Consider the following 24,402-nt stretch of genomic DNA (forward strand, 5'->3'; position numbering starts at 1 on the left):
GTTATAGACCCTTTAATCACAATTGAATCAATTGCCTACATCAATATATTACCACAATCTCATCTTCAGGTTCTCTGCAATCTTCTTATAGCCTAGGCCATCTTAATGTAGAGCAGCAATTCTTTTTTTCAGGTCCTCAGAGTTCTTTGCCATGGGTTGCCATGTTGAACTTCAAGTGACCAGTATGAGAGCGTGAGAGCGATAACACCAAATATAACACACCTACTCCCCATTCACACCTGAGACCTTGTAACACCAACGAGTCACATGACACCAGGGAGGGAAAATGGCTAATTGGGCTCAATTTGGACATTTTCACTTAGGGGTGTGTACATAAAAAAAATCCGCTCCTTACTCAAAAATAATAATTAGTGAACAATATTATATGCTGCTCCTCAAAAACAATAAGAAATTGTACATAAATGAAAATAGAGGGCGCTAGGCCCATACAAATAATGTGTATAGTGCCGTGCACCAATCAACTAAGATTGGCAATTGATTATCAATCCCTAATGGGTAAATGTATAACAAATAAAATCAAAAATAAAGTCCCATATATTGCAGACAGCGCTGCACATTGAGAAAAAACACAGCGTGAAATTCCAATGTGATCAATAATAATAAATGGAAAAAGTCCCGAACAATAAAGAAAATTTTGCAATCCACTTTGTTAGTTGTGATTTTCTTATAAGGAGAGAAAGTGCCACCACCGCTCTTAATAACTTAAATTCCACCCAAGGTGCTTGATATATAAATTGCTCTTACCAGAACTCGTTGACCATTTTAATGAAAAGATGGTCACACCAGCTTATGCAGGATTGTGCCTGCGCACATGAGGATATGGACAACCGATATACAGATCCAGGAGCTCCACATGGGATATTTATGCAAGAGAAGAAAGCCAGGAAGACCAATAGCGTGATAAAGTTTATTTAAAAATCTTAAAAAAACATAAAAACAGCCAAATGGCCTCTTACTTTGGGGGGTGCCCACCCGGCACTGAGGCTACGGACTTGTTACCGCCAATCTGCGGTTTCAAATTTGGGATTCGAAGGGGGGTGGAAGCCGCCGCTATCTCACCGCCAATGGATCCTTGCCGACACTCCACAGCGCAGGGGGGACGTCACGTGACCAGGACTGCCTCCAACGTACGTTTCGTTATGCTAACGTCATCAGGGGGGCGTGCCTGGTCACTAAAGCATCATGGTATTTGTAGTATGTACGGGCCGGTAATTGGTTGAATGGAAAATCAAATGTAAGTTCAGCCTCGGTGCCGCGATAACACTCACAAATATACAGCGAACATATAAACAGGTCCTATATCTTGTAACTCTATAAACAAAGGTATATTTTACATATGAGAATATAAAAATAGTAATGAAAAAACCCCGCAATTAGAAATTTAAAAAAAGGGGGGATAACATGGTTTTACAAAGAAGCGCTACTCTCGCATCCCTCCGGACGTGCAAGATCACTATAATATAACTCAGATACGATATAAGGCAACTCTCAGCACATTAAGTAGGTACATCATTGTCTATGATAGCACCAAAGATGAAAAATAATGTTTAACCAGACCATAAATATGAACATTAACGATAATATAGGAGAGGGGAAAACCCAAAAAGGGTTTCCCTACCTCCCTCTAGAGGTGCATATTTCGTCCAAAATCCAAACCATGGATAAGGATAAAGCCATATATAAATAAAAATCAATTCAAACTAAAAAAATATGATTCAATAAGGTACTAATTTATGATAGATATACAAGTTATACCAGTTCTAAAAATTAGATTTAAAACGTTATAGAATAGTGAAAAAAATAGTGAAAAAAGATTTTTAGTTCTAAAAACTCCCGGAACAAATTTGGCAGAAAAATTGGGTTAATCATCAGTCAAAAAACAGTTGAGATCAAGTTCAACGTTTAGTCCTGATGGTTGCATGGTACGTAGTTTGTGTACCCATTTCATTTCATTTTGTGAAACACTCCGCAGCATGTGTGTGCCTCGCCAATTTCTATCAATTTTGTCTATACCATAAAAAGTGCAGAGGCTAGGGTCACTTTCATGATGGCTGGCAAAATGTTTTGACACGCTGTGGTTAGGAAAACTCTTTTTAATATTCGCTAAATGTTCGTTGATACTAATCTTTAATTGACGTGTAGTTCTTCCCACGTACTGTAAATTACAGGGACATTCGAGCACATATGTAACGTGATCAGATCCACATGTGATCAGGGGTTTAATTTTGAAAAATTCTCCTGTCACATTGGATCTGAACTCCGTTTTTTTCTTTTTATCACCATGATTACGTGTGGTTCTACAAGCTTTGCATCTTGTGCAATGGTGGAAACCAGATCCATCCAAGAAAGTGACCAACTTCTTTGGTGGATCGGGAACATTGGGAGCAATTTTATTCCTAAGACCTGGAGCCCTCTTATAAATAAATTTTGGCACTTTTGGGATGGATGTGATAAGATCTTTATCCTTCCTCAAAATGTGCCAATGACGTTTGAACACTGATTCCACTTGGCGATATTGCCTTTGAAACCCAGAGATGAAAGGCACTTCATTTTTATACTCTTTCTTGGGTTTAGGGACCAACAATGATTGTCTATCCAAAACCGCCACTTGGTCATAAGCTTGTTTCAATGTTACCTCAGAATACCCCTTCTCTAAAAATCTGGTGGTTAGGAGCTTAGGGGTGTACTCACTTTTGTTGTCAGCAGTTTAGACATTAATGGCTGTGTGTTGAGTTATTTTGAGGGGATAGCACATTTACACTGTTATACAAGCTGTACACTCACTACTTTACTTTATAGCAAAGTGTCATTTCTTCAGTGTTGTCACATGAAAAGATATAATAAAATATTTACAAAAATGTGAAGGGTGTACTCACTTTTGTGAGCTATATATAAATATTTTATATATATCTTTAAGGACACAATTATTTTCTAACCTATCTTGTATGACTGGTTCGTCAAGAGACATCACCAGTACAGCAGCAGGAAATTCTGAATGGGTTGATCACTGCCAATCAGCACTGGAGTAGGGCATAAAAAGAGGAGCCATGTTCATGATATGTGACCACAAGGTACTGTACTGGTTAAAGTATGCTAACCATAGCTTGGGGTTTACCAACATATGGTGTCTGCCCACATCTATGGAGTTTACATGGTAGAATATCAATCTTCCAGTCTTGGGCCATAGATAGAAAAATAAAATCTGGTGCGAGCTGTAACTATTCCACTCTATCCAAAACTTTTTTTAAAGGTAGTTTGGGTAGAGATACATTTTAAGAAAATAAGAGATCGAAATGCCAGTTTAAACTTAAAATGAGCACTAGACAGATGTCTCCATGTGTTAGTATACGGTAATATTGTAATTCTGCAAGTTACATTTTATTACATAAATGAAATGGAACAACTTTACATTTTGCATGAAAAATAAAATACATGTCTAAATGCTCCAACTCTGTTTTTCTCTTACAGGGATTAATTGGATGGTCCGGTGTAAATGGACAGCCAGGAGACAGGGTACCAATGTTTTATTGCTGTTCTTTGTATTTCATTACATTAGAAAATGTGCAAATCATTATGGTAAACACAAGGTTGGGCTCGACAACAAACATTTACTTTCCTATAAACCAAAACTTCAAAGTGCAGCATTCCCTTCCAGGATCTCTTCCTGCATAATGTATATTTTGTGATAAAATCAAATGGTGCCCATTGATTATAAACATTACACACATAACTGTCTTTTCGATGAGAAGGAGGAGTAGAGATGGGAGAGTCGGTAGATGGATCCAAATAAAAAACATGCACCAACCAAAACTGTCTTTAGACAGGAAGAATTTATATTTTTCAAAGAAAGATGAGTGTAAGTAATCTTATGTGAGTTAAAATTGAATTTCCAACAAATCTTTTTAATTTTTGTTTAGTTTAGATTAAAGGAGGAGGGTCAGAACTCTTTTTTTTCTCGTTTTTGTTTGTCCCCATTGGGGAGTTTTCTCTTTCTCACTTTTTCTACCACTGTACCTGAGACAGTATAGATAGAATATAGACCCCAGTGGGAAAAAAAAAGGAAAGAAGAAAACCTGACAGGGGTTCCAGTCTTTCCTAACTCTACTAAATGTAATTTTCCCCAATCTATCCAAAACAAAAAGATAAAACTATACTCTTATGGTCCATAAATCATGTTTATGGGCACAGGTTGTAATGATACTATATATGTACATTAGAACAGCCCATATATTTTTTTTTTACATATGCAGTATTTTTTTTCCTTTCTGCTAATGATGTACAATAGTTGTGTCTTGCTGAAGCTGTTATTTCACTGAAGGTCTACCATACAGGGACTGGCTATAAACCACAGACTCCCTGTAGTTGGAAAAACCTGCAAACACCTGCAATGCTGTTGATAGTGATAGCCAGAGCCACAGGCCCTTTGCTCAGGGTTTCAATCACCACAGATTTGCTCTATGGATAAATTGCTGCAAGGTAATCATAAATGCTGAGATATTTGGTGCAAGAAACTCATATCATGGTCTTGTATGCTGGTTTTTGCAGGGTCGGACTGCTGCCGATGGAGAAAAAGGAGATCCAGGGGCTAAAGGAGAAAAGGTAACATTTATTATCTACTTCTGCCTTCCATTTTCAAAATGAAGGCAGCACACAGATATAAGACAGTTTGTGCCAGATTTTATATGACTTTCTTAGTCATAGAGAGTTTAAAAACCACTGGAGACTTTATCTACAAACAAAATCATACATTCACAACGAGACCCACATTATATTATGCCCATGCTTTCATATACAGTAAATGTGCAATCATTTTATTATTATACCTGGAAATGTTTATAGGAATTGAAATTCCTGAGAATGGGGTGAGTGAGTGAATAATTTGCATAGCGCTTCAAATGCGAACTGAATCGCCTCAGGGCTTTTATTATCCATTTTCTTCCTTATAATAGGTGGGTCTAGAGTTTTTTTTCTGAAGGCCCGATGACTTTCTTTCATTTGTATGTTAGTTAGAAATGCATTCCACAGCCGAGGTCCTTGGACTGCGAATCTTCGTTCTCCTTTAGACTTGTAGCGGAACTTGGGGATTTGAAGTAGATTTTGGTTGGTTGATCATAGAACGCGATTGGGGTTGTGGTATTTTATTTTCTCACATAAATATTGGGGGGCGATTCCTTGTATACATTTGTGAGTGAGGCAGAGGGCCTTGAATGTGACCAGATCCTTTACAGCGAGCCAATCAGTGGAGCTAATCATGACACATGTGAATGTTGGGTGTGGACAGATTGATCAAAAAGTGGGAGGAGCTTAAAGCATTTGTCTACAGAGTCTACACACCATTCCAATTACACTAGCAGTGCATTTGAAATCCACCTATCCACCATGCCAGTGACATTAACAATATTACCTATGATTTACTGCCTGGTGCACTGTCAGTGTTACTGGAATTGTGGATAGGTGGGAGCTAGCTTCCCTGTGTCTTCACCATTCCAATGAAACTGACAGTGCACTAGGGTAAATTTCCTAGGTATATTGATTATCACAACATGGCAATGCAGGTGTGCAAAAGGATCACTCATATAACATGCATCAGCCTTTTGTGAGGGCGACCTTAAAAAGTCTTACCATTTTTTTAGATGAACTAACAATTGGCTCAGTTTTGTGTAATTCTGTTGACTAGCCTAACAAGCTTACCTAACAAGACAAAGAAAAATGCAGCAATCTAAATTTTGTTGATTCAGGGAAAACCTGATTGCCTTCGGGGGATCAGAAATATTTTTTTTTGCTGCAAATTGGACCATGCTTTCTAGGGTTATCTTTTTCTTTCCTCTGTATTAACTGTGGGTATAGGTTTCTGTATAAGCCGTGTATTTTTTTATTTTTTTTTCTGTTGGTTGAACTAGATGCACTTGTGTCTTTTTTCAACTAGGATAACTATGTAACCTCAGTATATTAACCATTTAGATTTCAGTTTAGTAAATTCATGTTGTTAAAAATGAACTCTGATTCATTTTGCATCTTGCTTTATTGAATAAGCCATACGTAAAAAAAAAAGTGTCTGTTATTTGAAGTGTTTAACCAATGGCATGAGTTTTATTTGGGTCTGATTTCTCTTATAGGGAGAACCTGGGCATTCTGGTACAAAAGGTCCACCTGGCATTCAAGGACAGTCTGGTTTTGTAGGCTTTTCTGGACCCAAAGGACTTTTAGGCCTTCCTGGAACTATGGTGAGGTCCTTTTATTATCTAGTGTCCTCATTGCCTTACTGTCACTGAGTCCCAATTATCAGGAAGTGAAATCAAAAATCCATGTACTTTCTCACTGGAATTGTGATTTCAATTAATCAGTGTGTATAAATGGTCATTTGATGTTATGCCTGTTTCAATGTTTTTTTCCTCCAGATGTTTCTAACTTTACTGTCTTTTGTAAAATAATATTCATGCTATTCATCAAAAATAGAAGTACAGTTTACATTTGTTGCCATTTAAAAAAATGTTTCTTTCATGTACCGTTGACAACTTTGTTCTCTGCTTTAGGGTGATGAGGGGCAGATTGGACTCCCTGGTGCTAATGGTGGAGATGGACCAAAGGTGAGTCAGATATGAAGCTAATTGTCCACATAGGGAACATGGAAAACAAGGGCTTGTTTTGTACAAGGACCTGTCTGGTCTAATTAATTTAAAGTTGCATGCCATGAATCTATGCCATATAGATTATGTGAAACAGCAGAAATAAAGGGCAGGTTTTGGTAAGAAGAGATATAACTTCTATTAAGATTTCAGTGCTCTGTTTGTGAAATGTACCCTAGCTTCCTGCTTAACCCCCTTGGCGGTAAACCCGAGCGTGACTCAGGGTTGGTTTTCAATGTTAGGATCGGTAACCCCAAGTCACGCTCGGGCTGGACGTGCAGAGTGTGCAGCGGCGTGGCTTACCTTCTCGCTGGATCCACAGGCAAGTTACTCACCTTGTCCCTGGATCCAGCGATGCCACCCCGCTGTGTGAGCGAGCGGGTCCTCCTCGCTCGATTCACAGTCTCCCGTGTGCCGCCGATCTCCGTTCCCTGCGACGTTACGACGCACGGGGACGGAGAACGGCGCCAAATTCAAAAAAGTAAACAAACACAATACATACAGTATACTGTAATCTTATAGATTACAGTACTGTATGTAAAAAATACACACCCCCCTTGTCCCTAGTGGTCTGCCCAGTGCCCTGCATGCTCTTTTATATAATAAAAACTGTTCTTTCTCCCTGCAAACTGTAGATTGTCCATAGCAACCAAAAGTGTCCCTTTATGTCATAAATGGTTTTAGAGCAGCTAGAAAACAGCGATAATAAATTATAATCACTTGCAGAAATGTGCGATAGCGATTTGTGAAATTCGTCATAAAAAAAAATAAATAATGACAGCGACAATTCTGCAACTGAGCAAATTTCAGTGATTTTGAGTTGATTACATTATTGAATAATTTTTATTATAATTATATTATTATTTGTTATAAATATTTATAATTATTTATTATATTATAATTTATAATTTTGTTTTTTAAAAAAATGTCATACCCGGGATGCCTACAAGATTCTTGTTTGGTCAGATTTAAGTGAGTTATTCCTAAAAAATACAGGCCTACAGTATAAAACGCCAAATTTCCTTGCAAAATAATTGTACCGCTTTTGGTATGTAATTCCAGACAGAATCATACCGCCAGGGAGGTTAAGAAACACATCAGTATGTGAAAGAAAAGGTCCCCAGAGATCAGGGAAATCTAAATTTTGATAGTTGTCACTGGGAAGGGTAGCCCTATTGGGACATATCCATTTGTTTCTGTCCCCTGGACAATACTTTTGTTTGCTCTGTGATAGAACACACTGATTTTTGCCTTTTTGGTTCTGCAGGGTAACCGTGGCCATGATGGGTTGAAAGGATTACCTGGACCTCGAGGGAACCGGGTAACAAAAAACTTTTTTTGTGATGCACGGTGGGGGGTTTATCAGTGGCAGAAAGATGATGTTTCCAATTTGAATTTTAATATGTCCCATTTATTTTATATCACAACATGTAATTTTATTTTCTTACATATGATTTGTAAATATAGAAGTTATCATACACACCTTGCTAACTTCCCCTTTTTTGTTACCTCAATTATGCCAGTGTTTTGTTACCTATATTGTATTGGTATTGCAGGGACGAATGGGACAAAGGGGTCTCGTGGGGATACCAGGACCACCGGTTAGTGACCCCCATTTTTATATACTTTATATATTTTTTGTTTTGTTTTGGAATACATCACAATATGACATTCACCTTTAAAAATAAGGTTTTGGCCTAACGACATGAATTTCTATGGCAATTGAAAACCTGTTTATCTTTAAATATAACCTAGTAACAATATTTAGAAGTTGGTATGGCTTTTAAAATTCTAATTGGATGATCTTAAAAAATCACAAAAAGAACAAAAAGCAAGCTTAGCACAAGTTTAGCCACATAAATAAAGTGGCCAGTCGTAGATCTAGGGTGCTGTTGCCGTAACCAAAAAAAGAATATAGAACATGAAGTAGCCTGGCATAGAACACCAGGAAAGGATTACCTATGGCAGCGGTAATTGGATCATACTAAGTTAATCATAAATTATCACAAATTTATTAATATATACAAAAAGTTTTTATGGCACAATCAAATCACCACATTTTTAGAAAAGTGCAATTTCACTAAAAGCTGACAGGTAGCAATTAGCAATTATGAAGTAATCACCACCAAAAAACACTACATATAGCAATTTAAAAGAAAGTCCGGATGCTGTGTATCAACACGCAGTCAGTCTTTCAGATGAAAAATGTAATCAAAAATGTACTTCTTTAAATAAGGATTGGTGCCAAGTGACTGATCATAAGATGATAGGCTGGCTGCGTGTGGCTCCAAGGAAAGGGATGGGGTTGTTGGAAAGGAGGAGAAAAGCTAGTAAGAGATAAGAAAATAGTGAATTTTATCAGGGAGCTTGGCTTTCACCCATACCGGTGGCAGGTGGAGAAATCAAACCTCGTTATTCCATCGAGTAGTGAACCACACTGACTTAATGTGAGACAAGTAGCAATGGTAACAGAAGGCAGTCCTTAGTATGCATACTAATTGACGTATAAAAGTCTTGGCAATGATATAGACACCACAGTGGAATAATAAACGGTTAGCTGGATTACATCATTAATCAGACAGCATGGACTTGGCAATAGGTAGACTTGACCTTATATCACCACAATTCCGAATTTATCAAAATCAGCCTCCCAGAATGAGTTTGTCTCCACCCAAAATAATTTCCCATGCATATGACTGTAAGAGTTTTGGATAGCATGTAAACAGTGAAAGCTAACTTCAGTAACGATGTTAAAGTTCAAGGTAAAGCTGTTGCCAGGCAGTAGTGTCATAGCTGATGTTGCCAGTTGGCTGTTAGTAAATGCATCTTCTACAAGTCCTTCTGAATAGTCATAAACAGATGTTTTATTACAGCAGTGTAATGTAGCAGATTCAGATGCAACTTGTACCTAACTGAGTTCTTCTTTAAATAGGTGAAACCATCTTCAACAAATTGTAATTCTTTGTTTCCATCTCTACCTGCAGGGTCTACGCGGTTTTCCAGGACCAGAGGGTTCAGAAGGACTGCCTGGTACACAGGTTCCCACTATGCACTATATATACCCATTATCCAGCATGGCGTTTGCTCTGGCTGCACTACAAATCCCAGTTTTGCTTCAGACTTTGTTGTGTGTAGCACCCTGGTGCATTACAACTATTCTACAAGGTTTACCCAGAAAATGAAACCTATTTACAAAATTTAAATAACCTGACCCAATTATCCAGAATCCCTTAGGCAAAATGTAATATTTCAAGTCAGGCCGGCAGTGATATCATAAAAGCCTGCATTTTAGAGTGTTGTGACACCTTTGGTAGATATACTCTCTCTTCCTGCTGAGGGGTTATCTGCACCAGTGGCAGTAAAAAAGTTGATAGGGGTTCTAATTCTTTCCCTACTCTACCCAAAACGTAAAAAAATTAATAATTACCGTAGTTGAAAGTAGACTTTTCAGCAAACTATAGAGCATTTCCATAATTATGCATTTTGCTTTATTATTGTAACATTTGGGTGAAACTTATTTTTGATATGACTTTCATGTTTTTACATTTCAATCAAGTCATGTTCACCCTTAAAGTATAACTAAAGGTAAACCATTTTTGGTGACATGGGGGTCCCCAAGGAATTCCTCTAATTTTCAGGAATTTCCTCTCATTTCCTGTTTTGGCTATGGGACAGGACATGAAGGGAAATATCCGCAACGGGACACAGATGGCCAAAAAAATCTGACAAGGGTTATAACACTGCCTTACTCTTTCCAAAATGAAAAAAAGTTTTGCCTATAAGTTCTACTTTAAGCTATCCATAGATGTGATCAATACATTTTTATATATTTTTGATATTGGGGATCATGTCTAGAGCAACTAAAATGGACCTACTATACTAGCAATTGATTATATCAGCCCAAGTTGATTAATTCAAGTGTGTTGAATTTCCTTTGCTGCCAGTGAACAATTAAAATGTTCTTGTTGTTGCTTGGCATAAATTAATCTTCTGCAAAATCTACCAAAAATCTCTTTGTGGCCGGCTTTACACTCTTCTTCTAGAGCTATCCCTAGTCAGAGCAATGTAACAGTATACACTATATTTACAGAATTAAACCTTACCTAAGCCCAATAACACATTTTTAATATATTACAGCTTACCAGTCCTTAGATGTGGTGGCTGCATTAGTTTTCTTTTTTTTGGGGAGTTTTCCTTTTTATCTAGTGACCCTGCCAGTAACACACTTCCTATCCTAGCATGGTGGCAGGAGAGACAGCTGCCAGTGTAAGGGAGCACGCTGATTGCCACCATAAGGGAGAACAGTGACCACCAGTGTAAGGGGGCACACTGACCACCAATGTAAGGAGGTACACTAAAAACCAAGGTAAGGGTATACGCTGACCACCAGCATAAAGAAACACACTGACCACAAGTTCAGCAATAAGGGGCACACCAACTACCATATAAGGGGTACACTGACCACCAACGTAAACAAGCACGCTGACCATTGTTGTAATGGGACAGGCTGGTTATTGACTACCAATATAATTGGATGCACTGACTATCAATATAAAGGGGCACTCTGAGAACTGAGCATCAAAATAAGGGGGTACACCGAGAGCTGAACCAGTGAAAGGGGTTATACTAAGCACTGATTTCCAATTGAGGGGATGCACTGAATTTTGACAAGCAATATGAGGGGGCATGCTAACCACCAATGTAAGGGAGTATCCTGACTACTACACTGTGTATTCAGTGCTCTGCAATTACATAGTCCTTATTATAATCCTAGAATCTATGAGTATTTTTTTTTCTTACTGTTGGGGAATGTACGATTTGTGTAAGAATTTACTTGGCCCTGGTCTCACAATTTTTTTTTAACAACAGCTTTAAGTGATTAGGTTTGGGTAATGTGTTCCTGTGATATGTCACACTTTATGAGATTTTTCCTGATGTAATTTTCTACCCACAGGGGTCAATGGGCGCATCAGGTGTTCCTGGTAGCAGGGGAATGGCTGTGAGTATTGTGATCTTATTTATAAATAGTACTGTGAGGAAATAACAGCATACATATATTTTCAAGATCAGTCTAAACAAGAAGCAATGTCACCAGTGCACCAGCAGAAATGCCGCGTACACACGGTCGTTTTTCGGCATGAAAAAAAAAAAACTTTTTCAGCATGTCCAAAAAATGACGTTTTTCCAACTTCATCATTAAAAACGATGTTGCCCACACACCATCGTTTTTGAAAAATGATGAACAAAGCGCGGTGACGTACACCACGTACAACGGCACTCTAAAGGGGACGTTTCTAGCTCATTCAAAGAGTTTTCTTTATTTTCATGACTATGAAAATTGTAGATTCACACTGAAGGCATCAAAACTATCAATTGACACATGTGGAATTATACATAACAAAAAAGTGTAAAACAACTGAAAATATATTTCATATTCTAGGTTCTTCAAAGTAGCCACCTTTTGCAGCAGACACATCTCTAGAACTGGTAAGAGGAGACTGTGTGAATCAGGCCTTCATGGTAGAATATCTGCTAGGAAACCACTGCTAAAGAAAGGCAACAAGCAGAAGAGACTTGTTTGGGCTAAAGAACACAAGGAATGGACATTAGACCAGTGGAAATCTGTGCTTTGGTCTGATGAGTCCAAACTTGAGATCTTTGGTTCCAACCCCCGTGTCTTTGTGCGACGCAGAAAAGGTTAACGGATTGACTCTACATGCCTGGTTCCCACCGTGAAGCATGGAGGAGGAGGTGTGATGGTGTGGGGGTGCTTTGCTGGTGACACTGTTGGGGGTTTATTCAAAATTGAAGCCATACTGAACCAGCATGGCTACCACAGCATCTTGCAGCGGCATGCTATTCCATCCAGTTTGCGTTTAGTTGGACCATCATTTATTTTTCAACAGGACAATGACCCCAAACACACCTCCAGGCTGTGTAAGGGCTATTTGACCAAGAAGGAGAGTGATGGGGTGCTGCGCCAGGTGACTACCTCTTGAAGCTCATCAGGAGAATGCCAAGAGTGTGCAAAGCAGTAATCAAAGCAAAAGGTGGCTACTTTGAAGAACCTAGAATATGAAATATATTTTCAGTTGTTTCACACTTTTTTGTTATGTATAATTCCACATGTGTTCATTCATAGTTTTGATGCCTTCAGTGTGAATCTAGAATTTTCAGAATCATGAAAATAAAGAAAACTCTTTGAATGAGAAGGTGTGTCCAAACTTTTGGTCTGTACTGTGTATATATATATATTTATTTATTTATTTTTTCTCTTTTTTGCAAATATAATATCTGTACTTACAGAAATATTTCTCTCTGCTCCTGTCACTGGCTTTCTGCATTTGTACAGAAACATGAGGCCAAATCACAGACATACCTTCTTTTAGTCTTCATGGGCATTTTTAAATCTTTTTTTTCCCGGGGGAGGGAATTTCTCAGCTAAGTACCCCCTCCTGCCTACATGCCTGACCTAAGGGGAGATGGATTCCATGTAGTAAATGCTACATGAATAATCTGCCCTTACTCAAGATGTCCACTGCTAGAAATGCTATGGGGTGTTTTTCAAAGTGATTTCTCAACAAACTAAAGCGGGGAGACATGGATGGATGGTTTGCTTTGAATATTACAAATTAGTTAAATAGCTTTTTCAGTTTGTGGTGCTCAGATACAGTTAAGTTGCGCTTTAAGAAACTGTACCTGCCACCTGTAATTTTCAATCACTGTAATATTTAGTGTGTGGTTATCTTGTTTTTTTTGTTTCTCTTTCTGTAGGGTCCAGCTGGTTCTCGCGGTGAGATTGGCAGAAATGGACCACCTGGGCCACCCGTAAGTACAATTACTACCTTTATAAGATTTTAAAATGAAATATCAGGAAGATGTCAAATCAGCCCATACATATCAGAACCCTGAGGCCCCGTACACACGACAGAGTTTCTCGGCAGAATTCACGAGAAACTCGGTCAAAACCCGGATTCTGCCGAGAAACTCTGTCGTCTGTACAGTTTTGGCTCGATGGAGCCGCCGAGGAGCTCGACGAGAAAATAGAGAACATGTTCTCTATTTTCTCGTTGTTCTATGGGAGAAGGCGGCCCGCCGAGCTCCTCGGCGGCTTCATCCCAGAACTCGACGAGGAACTCGACGTGCTTGGCACGTCGAGTTCCTCGGCCGTGTGTACGGGGCCTGACTTTTAAAGATGCTGGGAGCCTGGGGCAGTTGTTTTGGCTGTGGTGCTAAATTAAATATTTGGCAGCAATGGAATGCCCCTTAACATTTCACGTGACCCTAACAATTCGTTTTACACTAACTTGCATCTCTAATCAATGTAATTCTAAGAATTCAATCAAAGTATAATGGGTTTCAGTTTTCAATTACAAATTTTCAAATTGATGTTTATATTTTTTTTTTACTATATGTATTTTATTCAATTAGTTTTTCTTTTTTTAATAACTCATGACAAAATATTCCCAAAGCACCATGGCTTACATATTTAGAGCATGAAAGATTATGCTTCTTGCTTTTGAGCTTTTGCTTGTCTGACTGAAACCTTAGACACAACTGTTTGATAAAGGAGTGGTCACTGTGTGTAAATTTCACCTTGATGTATTAACAACAGGTAGAGAGACATAGCTAATTACAGTAGTTAAGAACTCCACCTGTTGGATGTATAAAAGGCTACATCATATGCAAATGCAATATTTTACATTAACAGGACAAAAATAAATGAAAAGCAAAAATATTTATATTTTATTATGGCAGTGTTGGATGCCTGGTCCCCTGCTGCACTTTGTGGTTCTTCCCACTGACCCTATGTCACTACTGTGACATGCAGTAAAGGAGGTGCTGGTGAATAGAATCTTTGGGCCGGATTCAGAAAGAGATACGACGGCGTATCTCCTCATACGTCGTCGTATCTCTGAGTTCCGACGGTCGTATCTATGCGACTGATTCAGAGAATCAGTTACGCATAGATCTCCCTAAGATCCGCCAGGTGTAAGTGACTTACACCATCTGATCTTAGGCTGCAATTCCAGGCCGGCCGCTAGGTGGTGCTTCCGTATTTTTACGCGACGAATATGCAAATGAGGAGTTACGCCAATTCAGAAACGAACGACCGCCCGGTGCTTTTTTTTTACGTTGTTTGCGTTCGGCTTTTTCTGCCGTATAGTTACCCCTGCTATATGAGGGGTAGCTAATGTTAGGTATGGCCGTCGTTCCCGCGCCGAGTTTTGAATTTCTTACGTCGTTTGCGTAAGTCGTTCGCGAATACGGATGGACGTAATTTACGTTCACGTCGAAAGCAATGACGTCCTTGCGACGTCATTTAGAGCAATGCACACTGGGAGATTTTACGGACGGCGCATACACCGTTCAAGTAAAACGGAAAAAACGCGGGGTCAAGGGAAATTTAAATAAAATACGCCCCCTACATTCCCGTTTGAATTACGCGGCCTTACGCCGCAACACATACGCTACGCCGCTCTAACTAAGGGCGCAAGTTCTTTGTGAATAAAGAACTTGCGCCCAAAGTTAGAGCGGCGTAACTAACGTATCGGAGATACGTTACGCGGGCCGGACAGTTACGCCAATGTATCTGAATCCGGCCCATAGAGTGCTGCAAGTATGCCAGGACCTGACACTCCTGGAAGTGTGAAATGCAAAATAATTTCCTTAAAGAATACCTTCTCAGCACAGCAGAGTTCAGTGGTTCGGCACATGTAAATATAATTTGCTTGCTTTGCAGGATGCACTTCTTTTTTTCAGCATAATTATAGCAATAGACTAACAGTGCAAACTATTTAAAAAATGCATTTTTTAACACCATGTAAAAAAAAAATGTTGGGAGTAAAATGATAGTGAGAAACTTGATAGTGAGAAACCTAGGTTATACTGTCGCCTACAAGATAAATGGACACTAGGCACATAGACAACTAAAAATCATCCCCCTAGAGGCTAATAGTCCCTGCCACACCAATCCTGTTCAGTTTAGAAAGCAGTCCAAAGCATATGAGGAGACAGCTGTTTCCCTTAATTATTTCATTTATAGTACAAAAATCCAAATTTCTCTATTGTTCATTGAGGGACACAGCCTGATATTCAGAAAGCTATGGGCATCAAATAACAGGGCAAACAGTGGGTTGAGTACACCCAAACAACACAGGTAACCCAACACAACAAAAAAGGTTAAAAACAAACAGGAAAATCAGGAAAAAATTTAAACAGCCTGCAGAACCTTTTCACTGAAACTATCATCTGTGGAGACAAACTTTACAAATCTATGACATTGAGACCTGGTGACAAATAGCCCAAGTAACACTACCTGCCCTAGTGGAGTGGGCTTTAGTGGAAACAGAGAGCACTTTATCTCACAACTCATAAGACCGCACAAAAACCTGACAAATCTATTTGAAATACTAGATCTGGTAGCTGGGGAACCTCCTTTAGGATCAGTAAAAAGCAAGTCTTGCACATTCATTGATAGATCTTGTGCGAAGAAGAATTACTAGCTTTTAGTTTGGTTGGAATTCCAGAATCTGCAATGTCCCTATCTCTCAGAACCTGGGTTTCAACAGCCAGATTATCAAAGACAGAGACCAAGAAGCAGGGTAGAAAATTGGTCCTTGGGATAACAGATCTGGTAGAGGCCATTGAGCTTTGGCCCACAGACTATTGAGGATGGCGCACCACACTCTCGGAGGCCAATCTGGAGCTTTGAGAATGACTGGAGTGCTCTTGTTCTCAATATTGTTCTCAATATTTATACGTAGATGAGGTAAAAGTTTTAGCGGAAGAAGTGCATAGTTTAGAGTATGCTCATAACACAGCTGCACCAGTGCACCTGGATCCACTTTTCGGTCCCCTGTACTGGAAATAAGCTCTCCCATCTTCTTGATCAACAGAGACATTAGTTAATCCACAGCTAGCATCCTCAATGCAGACATATAGGGGTTGATTTACTAACGGCAAATAGACTGCGCACTTTGCAAAGTGCAATTGCACTCTGCAAGAGCAGTTGCTCTAGAGCAGTGGTGTCAAACTCAATTTCATCTTGGGTCGCAGCAGCATTATGATTGTTCTCAAAAGGGCTCTAGAGCTTAGTAAATTAGCAGAAGCTCTGCTGACTTCCATCATCTAATCATGTGCAAGCAAAAATGCATTTTTTTAAATTTTCCTTTTTACATTTTCACCTATAATCAGCACAAATAAAAACTCAAGTGTGTTTCTTTAGTGTTAAGTTTATGCCATAAAAATTTACATTTGTCCTGTTTTTATTTTTAAAGTGGTTGTAATGTCAGAAGGTTTTTCATCTTAATTGCTTAATGAATGTTAGAGGTCAGGATAACATTAGCAACTTAAAGAGGAAGTAAACCCTGACGTGTTTTACTTCCTCTTTATTTCCCTGCAAAGGTGAAGCATAATGGGCTACTATGCATCGATGTCCCCACTAGCAGCGAGCATCCATCCTCACCCCTCTTCCTTCGGGGGGGGGCGCAAACTCTGGCTCTGTGACTGGCCGGAGTTGCGTGACGTCACTCCCAGGCATGCAAATGTGTTGAGTGTAGCCTCATGTAAGCAGAGTAGCTAACCTTAATATGTACTATCATCCAGATTAATATGAAAAAAGGGATAGGGGCAAAGGGACAAGGGACAGTGGCTAATGCTGACCCTATAGCATTCCCTCCCCCTGAGGTTGATGGACTGTCTCAGTACTTGGTAATGAGTAGCATACATATGTATGAAAAGGAGAATTTTATTACAGATAAAATTGTTACAAAATTAGCATAGTTAAAATTGAAAAAACAGAGACTCAGGGTGTCCCCAAGAATAATCTGTTATTACAAACATATAGACTGGTCTATGCCTCGACTAGTTTTGCGGTGAAACGGCTTCCTCAAGAGAACCAATCTATAAAGCAAACAATACAATTAGTTTAAGCAAACATAATAATGCAACAATAGCCAGTATTACAACATAAAAGGGAAAAATGCAAAGAAATAGCTTACCCTATGTTAAGGTGGCCGTGTGCGGCAACGGACCGCCAGAGAAAATAGCCCCCTGCGGCGGACAAGGGGGATGGTACGGAAATCTCTAAATGAGGCATGGTATAAGTAAGGAATCTGATAGTAACAGTTAATATTGAGAAGTGGGACACCCGTGGGGGGAGGGGGAAGGGAGGAAAGGGAAGAGGGAAAGGTAAAATACAAGGTATGGGACGGCGGAGGGGGGAGAGGGGGGGAGTGAAGGAGAGGGGAGAAGGGGGAGATTGGGAGGGAAAGGAGGGAAGGTAAAAGCAGAAGAAGGGGGGAGGGGAGAGAGAGGGAAAGGGGGGGGGAGGAAAAGACAGCGGGGGTGCCCAAGGCTCTGAATAATTAAGCATAAGGTGACCAATATGGCTCACCGTAAAGTTGAAAGAGGGTAAATTTACCAAGCCAGTTGATGGTTAACTAATTGTGAGGGCAGTGAGGCAGGTTGAGATTGGGGATATCACATAGTACCCTTGACTGAGGTAGCATACTGGATAAGGAGATATGCAAGTGCAGCATTGCAAGTGACTACCCAAGTCTGTCAAAACAATGGTTGTAGGTTACAATTAAATAAATAAATTACATCAGATATAAGGATCCCCCTAAAAACCAGAGGCCCATTAAATGAGCTCCCCAACCTACTGACGTCCAAGGCGGCGCCGATCGGCGGCGTCTGACATCATAGGTCAGTTTCTCCACATGGCGCAGATGCGTGGGTCACGCTATCGTGCATGCGTGTTCAACGCGAGCCAAGGGGCGGGGAGCCCGGCCCGGGGAGAACAAGAAGGGGATAGACTGGTAGTCACCCCTGCTCGTAGAAACACAAGTCCGCCGCTATTGGGGAAAAAAATGCCGGGCGGCCTGGGACCGCAAAGGATCACCAGGGGTCGCTATGTACAACATACAATGCAGTAAAACTGAAAGCAATGACATTAAAATATAATATATGAATAAGTTATAATTCATTGGGGGAAGTGTAGGTCCCGCAATAACGATTACCTAAAGGTTGTTAATCCATGCAGGACATTATCACAAAAAGAGGCGAATAGACTAGAAACACTGTCAATATCGGGTAGGGCCCAAATAGCAGGGCTGTGATCCGAACAATTGCAGAATACATCAGTGATTGAAATGTGTATCCCTATTATTAGTGCAAATAAGGACAGGGTGATAAACAGGGAATATGTAGGAGCGTATGGCGCCCGAAGTCACACTATTTTGGTGCTAATAAAATATTGATGAATATATGAAATGGGTGAAAGGTGATCATGATGACTGGGTGCTAAAGTGACGAATGTGCTAAAAACTAGTAAAAGTGATAAACAATATATACAAGTAGGAGAAGAAGTGGGTTGATAAAGTATTAAGGGTGTAGGACATCTAGGACAATAATGTCCAAGTTACGCATGCACGCGGAAGCCGGCACTCATGGCATGACCCCCTTTAGAAACGGCGTGATCGTCGTTTCCAAAGTGCGCCTGCGCCATAGACATCAGTGCATGGCTCTATTGTAAATATCTCCTAAACCGTAGAGGTTTAGGAGATATTTCCAGCAGCTACAGGTAAGCCTTAATCTGTAGGTAATCTGTAGGTGTAGGTACAGGGTGTACAACCACTTAAAAGTGTGTGTTTGAAATAAAAACCTAGACTTTTATACCATTATTCCTAATTATGATAGAGTCAATGACAACTCTGCCAAACATGAGTCATGCACTAAAATTCTGTTGTTTTCAAAGCGGAGTTCCGGCCACAATTTCACTTTTTAAATATAAATACACCTGTAATACACAAGCTTAATGTATTCTAGTAAAGTTAGTCTGTAAACTAAGGTCTGTTTTGTTAGGTTGTTACAGCATTTAGACACTTTATAAAATATAAATTGACTGGGGCCATCTTAAGTGTGGGCATCATGAAGCCAGACTGTATGACTTCCTGGATTTCAGCCTTGCAGATCTCGCACATGCTCAGTGCTGCACAAGCAGTGTAATAGGTTTCAGATCAGGTTTCAGCACCTGTACTGTCCAAGTCACATGATTCTTCGAGACTGGGGAGTGCACAGACTCCTGGAAAGTTACACCCATTACATTCCCAGGAGTCTGTGCGGTGTAGGTTAGGAAGCTTAAGCACCTAGGTGCAGGAAGAGGGAAGATTAACTATTCTGCCTAGCAACAACACTTTGAAGGCATCTAAAAAAAAAAAAAAAAATTCTTAAAGGACTAATGACATTTATTTTAAAACTACTGATGTAATGTTATATTTATGGGTGGAACTCCACTTTAACTGCATGTTAATGTGCACTTTTATTTTACCTAAAACAATTAAAAATAAGAAATAACTTTTCCATTCTATGTTATCTTTTAGGGTCCTGCAGGCCGACCAGGATTGGACGGGGAGCCAGGACCTCAGGGAGAAAGAGTAAGAGCGTAAAGCGGTCCTTTGATGCTTTAAATATAGACATATGCACAATAAGTGCAGCTATAATGCTGCACACATGTGTAACTTGCAAACAGAAAACCTCAACTTAAAAAGCTGTGGCAAGATACCTCTAGTTTGCGAGTTAGAGCCTTTTTTAATTGTACACAAATTTATTAATTTTTTTTTTGATTGTAAGGACTTGCCCCCTTCACATTACCCCCCCCACAGCATTTCTCCCTTTTACATCTACCCCTCTATAGCACTTAGCTCCCTTCACATCAACCTCCTCCCACACCACTACTCCGCTTTTGCTCCACACCCCCCCCCAAATAATGTGCTTTTGTGCTCTGCCCCTTCGCATCTGCCCCCCACCTTCAAATGCCCCCCCCCATGCACACACAGCTCCCTTCACAGCCCCCCCCACCCCACCTTCACAGCCATGTCCTCTTGCCATTGCTCTCCTACCTTACACAGATCGAAGAGCTGGAGGCACAGCCACACTGATTAGAGGATGGGAGCAGGAGCTGCTGAGATTAACTTTTCATATTAACTAGCTGGTGACCCAGCAACCAATTACCTGCTAGTTAATCTGGAAAGTTAACTCATGCAAATGGCAGTGGCGGAAGCCAGAGTTAAAAAATTGGCTCCTAAATGGCACGACTGGTCGGGTGTCCGAATGGGACAGTGGCTCAGTTCAGATCCAGACCACAGTCCGCCATTTAGTGATGCCTGCTATAGAGGAAGGAGTTTCACCATCAATTCTGTTCAGTCAAGGAGCTACATAACTGCCGGTATTTAGTGCCTACAATCTGTGAGTCAAATTGAACTCTTTGTGAGTCCAACATTGAGGCTACTGGCAACAAATACCAGCTCTCATTTATATTGCTTTAAATTAAAATCTGATAACATTGTGCTAATATTATAGGTTGAAACAGTAATAATTCCCACATAGTATCAGCTAAGGCAGGGTTCACATTTATGGGAAATGGATGCAGGTTCCCCCGTATCCAATTTGCATTACATGCGAGTGTGACCAGCTCTCAATAGAGCCAGTTCACACAGGTCCGAGGCGGGCCGCATTCCTAAAGGGTCCTATGCATGTTTGGGTTCGGTTCAAGTGCGAATTCAGGCAAAAATTTGTACCTGATTGGCAACGGAACCAGTGAACAGCAGCTGCGCATAAGTGAAACTGGCCTAAAACAAACAAGGAAATGTGCAACATTATTTCGAAGGCTAATACCAATTTTGGAAACATTTTAGAAATTGGACATCACACTGCAGCTGAATAATTAATTGTGTCTCACTAAAATACATTGGGGTTGGATAATTATCTCTGCTGTTAGGTATAAAATTAACTACTATGCTAATGCCCGTGTGGGAGATTAGCTTGTGAGGGATCACCTTTTCTGAGTAAGGGTTGGCAAACAAGCACTTTCTTAAAATCTGGCAGATGCAGGTTTATTTACAGGAGGTTTGCAAATAAAAAATTAACAAAACAGTAAGTGCCGGTTCACACTACCACGACTTGGGATCCAACTTGTGTCGCCCCAAGATGCACAACATGAGAAATTCAATTGAAGTGAATGAGAGCGTCTTAATGTACACTACTGAAGTCACTCCGACTTCAGAAAAGGTTCCTGTACTACTTCAAGGCGACTTCTAGGCAACTTATACCCATAGATTTCAATGGAAGTTGCCTCCAAGTCGGATCTCTGTCTTAACTGAAGAAACTTTACAGGAAGAGAAAATAGTTTACTCAGGCAAACCCCTCCCTCCCACAGATCTGATTATCCCATGCATCCTGAACTTGTCTCTCCCTCACTGCGACCCTGGGGAAGAAGAGTCGCAATACTCCAATAAGCCTTAAATACTAGCAGGGTATGGAGTGGGCATATGGAAGAAGCTAGAGGCCTAGCCACTGGCGGGCAAACTGCGCATTGGCCATATAGCCTAGCTACTAGCGGTTGGCCCTGTCGCCCTCCAAGTCTGGCTTGTTCACCTTACCTCCGCCTGGAGATGATCATGGCTTTATTTGTGGCTTTGTCTTCCCTCCTGATTGCTACCTGTGGGAAAATCTCTATGGGACCTCTGTTAAGCAAAAGCAGCAGTCGAGAGAGGTGGTACAGACCAGCAGCTAAAGTCCCTGGTCGAAAGGGTCGTTAAGGAGTCTCTGAGGGAGATTGAGACCAGCCAGACCCACAAACCTCCTACAGAGCCTCTACACTCAGCAGTGAGGGAGAGACAAGTTCAGGATGCATGGGAATCCTCTCTGCCAAGTCACCCATCTGCCGCTCCCTTGGATAGTGACTCAGAGGGGGAAGATCCCTACGTGGGATTTGATTTTGCCTTGCTGTCTCCCTTGATTAGAGCCATCAGAGAAGCTTTAAATTGGGAAGAGGCAGCAGTTGCCCCTTCCAAACAGTAAGTATTTCAAGCAATTGAAGAAGGAACGTGTCAACTTCCCATTTCTTACTGAGCTGGGTGAGCTCATCACGGACACGTGGGGCAAGGTGGAGAAAAAGAACTCCATGCTGTCAAAGGTACTGAGGCTTTATCCATTCAAAGAGTAAGAGGAATAGGTCAAGCTTTTGAATCGGCTCCTCTGGTGGATGCAGCCATGATGAGGCTGGTAAAACATGTGACCCTTCTCCTGGAAGACACAGTCTCTTTTTATCTTTTTAAAGATTTCTTGGATAGGCGGATCAACTCTGACCTCAAATGGGTCTACCGTACAGCAGATATGGCCTGCAAGCCAGCCTTAGCTTTGAACGGATAATGTGGACGAGATGCTAAGGAACATCTCAGAAGAACTGGTCAGGAGTTCGCCCATCCAGGAGCTGAGATTGGCATCTGCCTTTCTGGGGGAGGCTTCCATTGATATCATCTAGGTTATGCTTTCAGCCATCACCGCCAAGCGCGCCCTGTGCTCCGCCCTTGGCTAGCCAACCTAGCATCTAAACAAGTGTGGTGCTGAATTCCTTTTAAAGGGTCCTCCCTTCTTGGCAACAAATTGGATAATGCCATAACCTGGGCCAGGGTTTCTCCCTCAGGGCCGACGTTTGCAAGGCCAGAGAAGAACATTTCCAAGGCAACAGAACCAGGAACATGCCATGGAGGCACGTAGTTGCAGGCCGGGCACGTGAATTCTCCAGATCTTGGAAGTCAATGCAGTCGTCCCTCAAGAAACCTGCCAAGAGCAGTTCGATGGGAGACAGGGAACTGACCAAGTCTTTTTAAGATTGGGCCCGTTTAGACAGGCCAAGTGGAGTCTCGCCTTCTCCGCTTTTCGGCACGTCTGGGCAGCCTCAATCCAAGACTTCTGGACCATTAAAACGGTCTCTTTAGGCCATGCCTGGACCTTCAGTAGCACTCCCAGGCTCAGGTGTGTTCCAACGTCTCTTCTAGCCTCAGAGGAAAATAGGTAGATCCTAGTAGACTACATAGAATCTTTGTTGTTACAAGGTGCTGCTATTCCTGTCCCAGACAACCAGTGAGGCATGGGGATTTACTCTTTTTATGGTACAAAAGAAGAACTGTGCATAGAGTCCCGTCATAGATCTGACCCACCAGAACCTTTTTTATCAGAAAAGAAAGGTTCAAAATGGAGAAACGCTGTCCATAATCCAGCAGTCGGTCCAACCAGGAGACTGGCTGGTTTCTATAGATCTCAAGGACGCTTATTTCCACGTTCCAGTGGCAGCGGATTTCCAATAGTTTCTCAGGTTTTCCATAGGCCACCTTCATTTACACTTCACCTGTATTCCGTTCGGGTATTACTCCGATTGGACAACACAACGGCAGTGGCCTACATAAGGAAACAAGGGGGTACATGAAGCCTGTCCCTGCTACAGTAGGTGGAACCAATTATGACCTGGACACAGAAAAACCTGGTCAATATAACGGCAACATATGTACACGGGATTCAGAATATCCAGATGGACTTCCTCTCTCGAGTCCTTTTAGACAACAACAAGTGGTCTCTCAACGAGGAAGTGTTCAGATGGATCCTAACCTTGTATCTCCCAAGAAGTCGACCTCTTCACCTCCCCAATGCGCAACAAAAATCTGGTGATTGTACTATTCAAGGTTTCGGGACCCTCAGGCCTATAGTACAATCACCAGTAGGTTCCACCTACTGTAGCAGGCTTCATGTACCCCCTTGTTTCCTTATGTAAGCCACTGCCGTTGTGTTGTCCAATTGGAGTAATACCCGAACGGAAGATGGGTGAAGTGTAAATGAAGGTGGCCTATAGCATAGATGCCCTGACGGAGCGATTGTTTCGTCCGCAAAACCTATGCTTTTCCTCCGACCCCCA

General features: G+C 40.9%; 1 protein-coding gene across 3 annotated transcripts in view; it reads left to right on the forward strand.

Moving 5' to 3' along the window:
* LOC120913886 (collagen alpha-1(I) chain-like) overlaps positions 1-24,402 on the forward strand; it is a 342,467-nt gene that overhangs the window by 239,175 nt on the left and 78,890 nt on the right. For all 3 annotated transcript variants that reach the window (XR_005743585.1, XM_040324213.1, XM_040324214.1), the window contains 10 exons: positions 3,490-3,534; positions 4,567-4,620; positions 6,138-6,245; positions 6,555-6,608; positions 7,915-7,968; positions 8,204-8,248; positions 9,632-9,685; positions 11,602-11,646; positions 13,422-13,475; positions 20,033-20,086. Coding sequence is in view for 2 of the 3 variants with exons in the window: in XM_040324213.1 (XP_040180147.1) it covers positions 3,490-3,534; positions 4,567-4,620; positions 6,138-6,245; positions 6,555-6,608; positions 7,915-7,968; positions 8,204-8,248; positions 9,632-9,685; positions 11,602-11,646; positions 13,422-13,475; positions 20,033-20,086 (567 nt within the window). In the remaining variant the exon portion in view is untranslated. The remainder of the gene's footprint in view (positions 1-3,489; positions 3,535-4,566; positions 4,621-6,137; positions 6,246-6,554; positions 6,609-7,914; positions 7,969-8,203; positions 8,249-9,631; positions 9,686-11,601; positions 11,647-13,421; positions 13,476-20,032; positions 20,087-24,402) is intronic.

Source organism: Rana temporaria, chromosome 9, assembly GCF_905171775.1.
Source record: "Rana temporaria chromosome 9, aRanTem1.1, whole genome shotgun sequence".
Taxonomy (NCBI): Eukaryota; Metazoa; Chordata; class Amphibia; order Anura; family Ranidae; genus Rana; species Rana temporaria.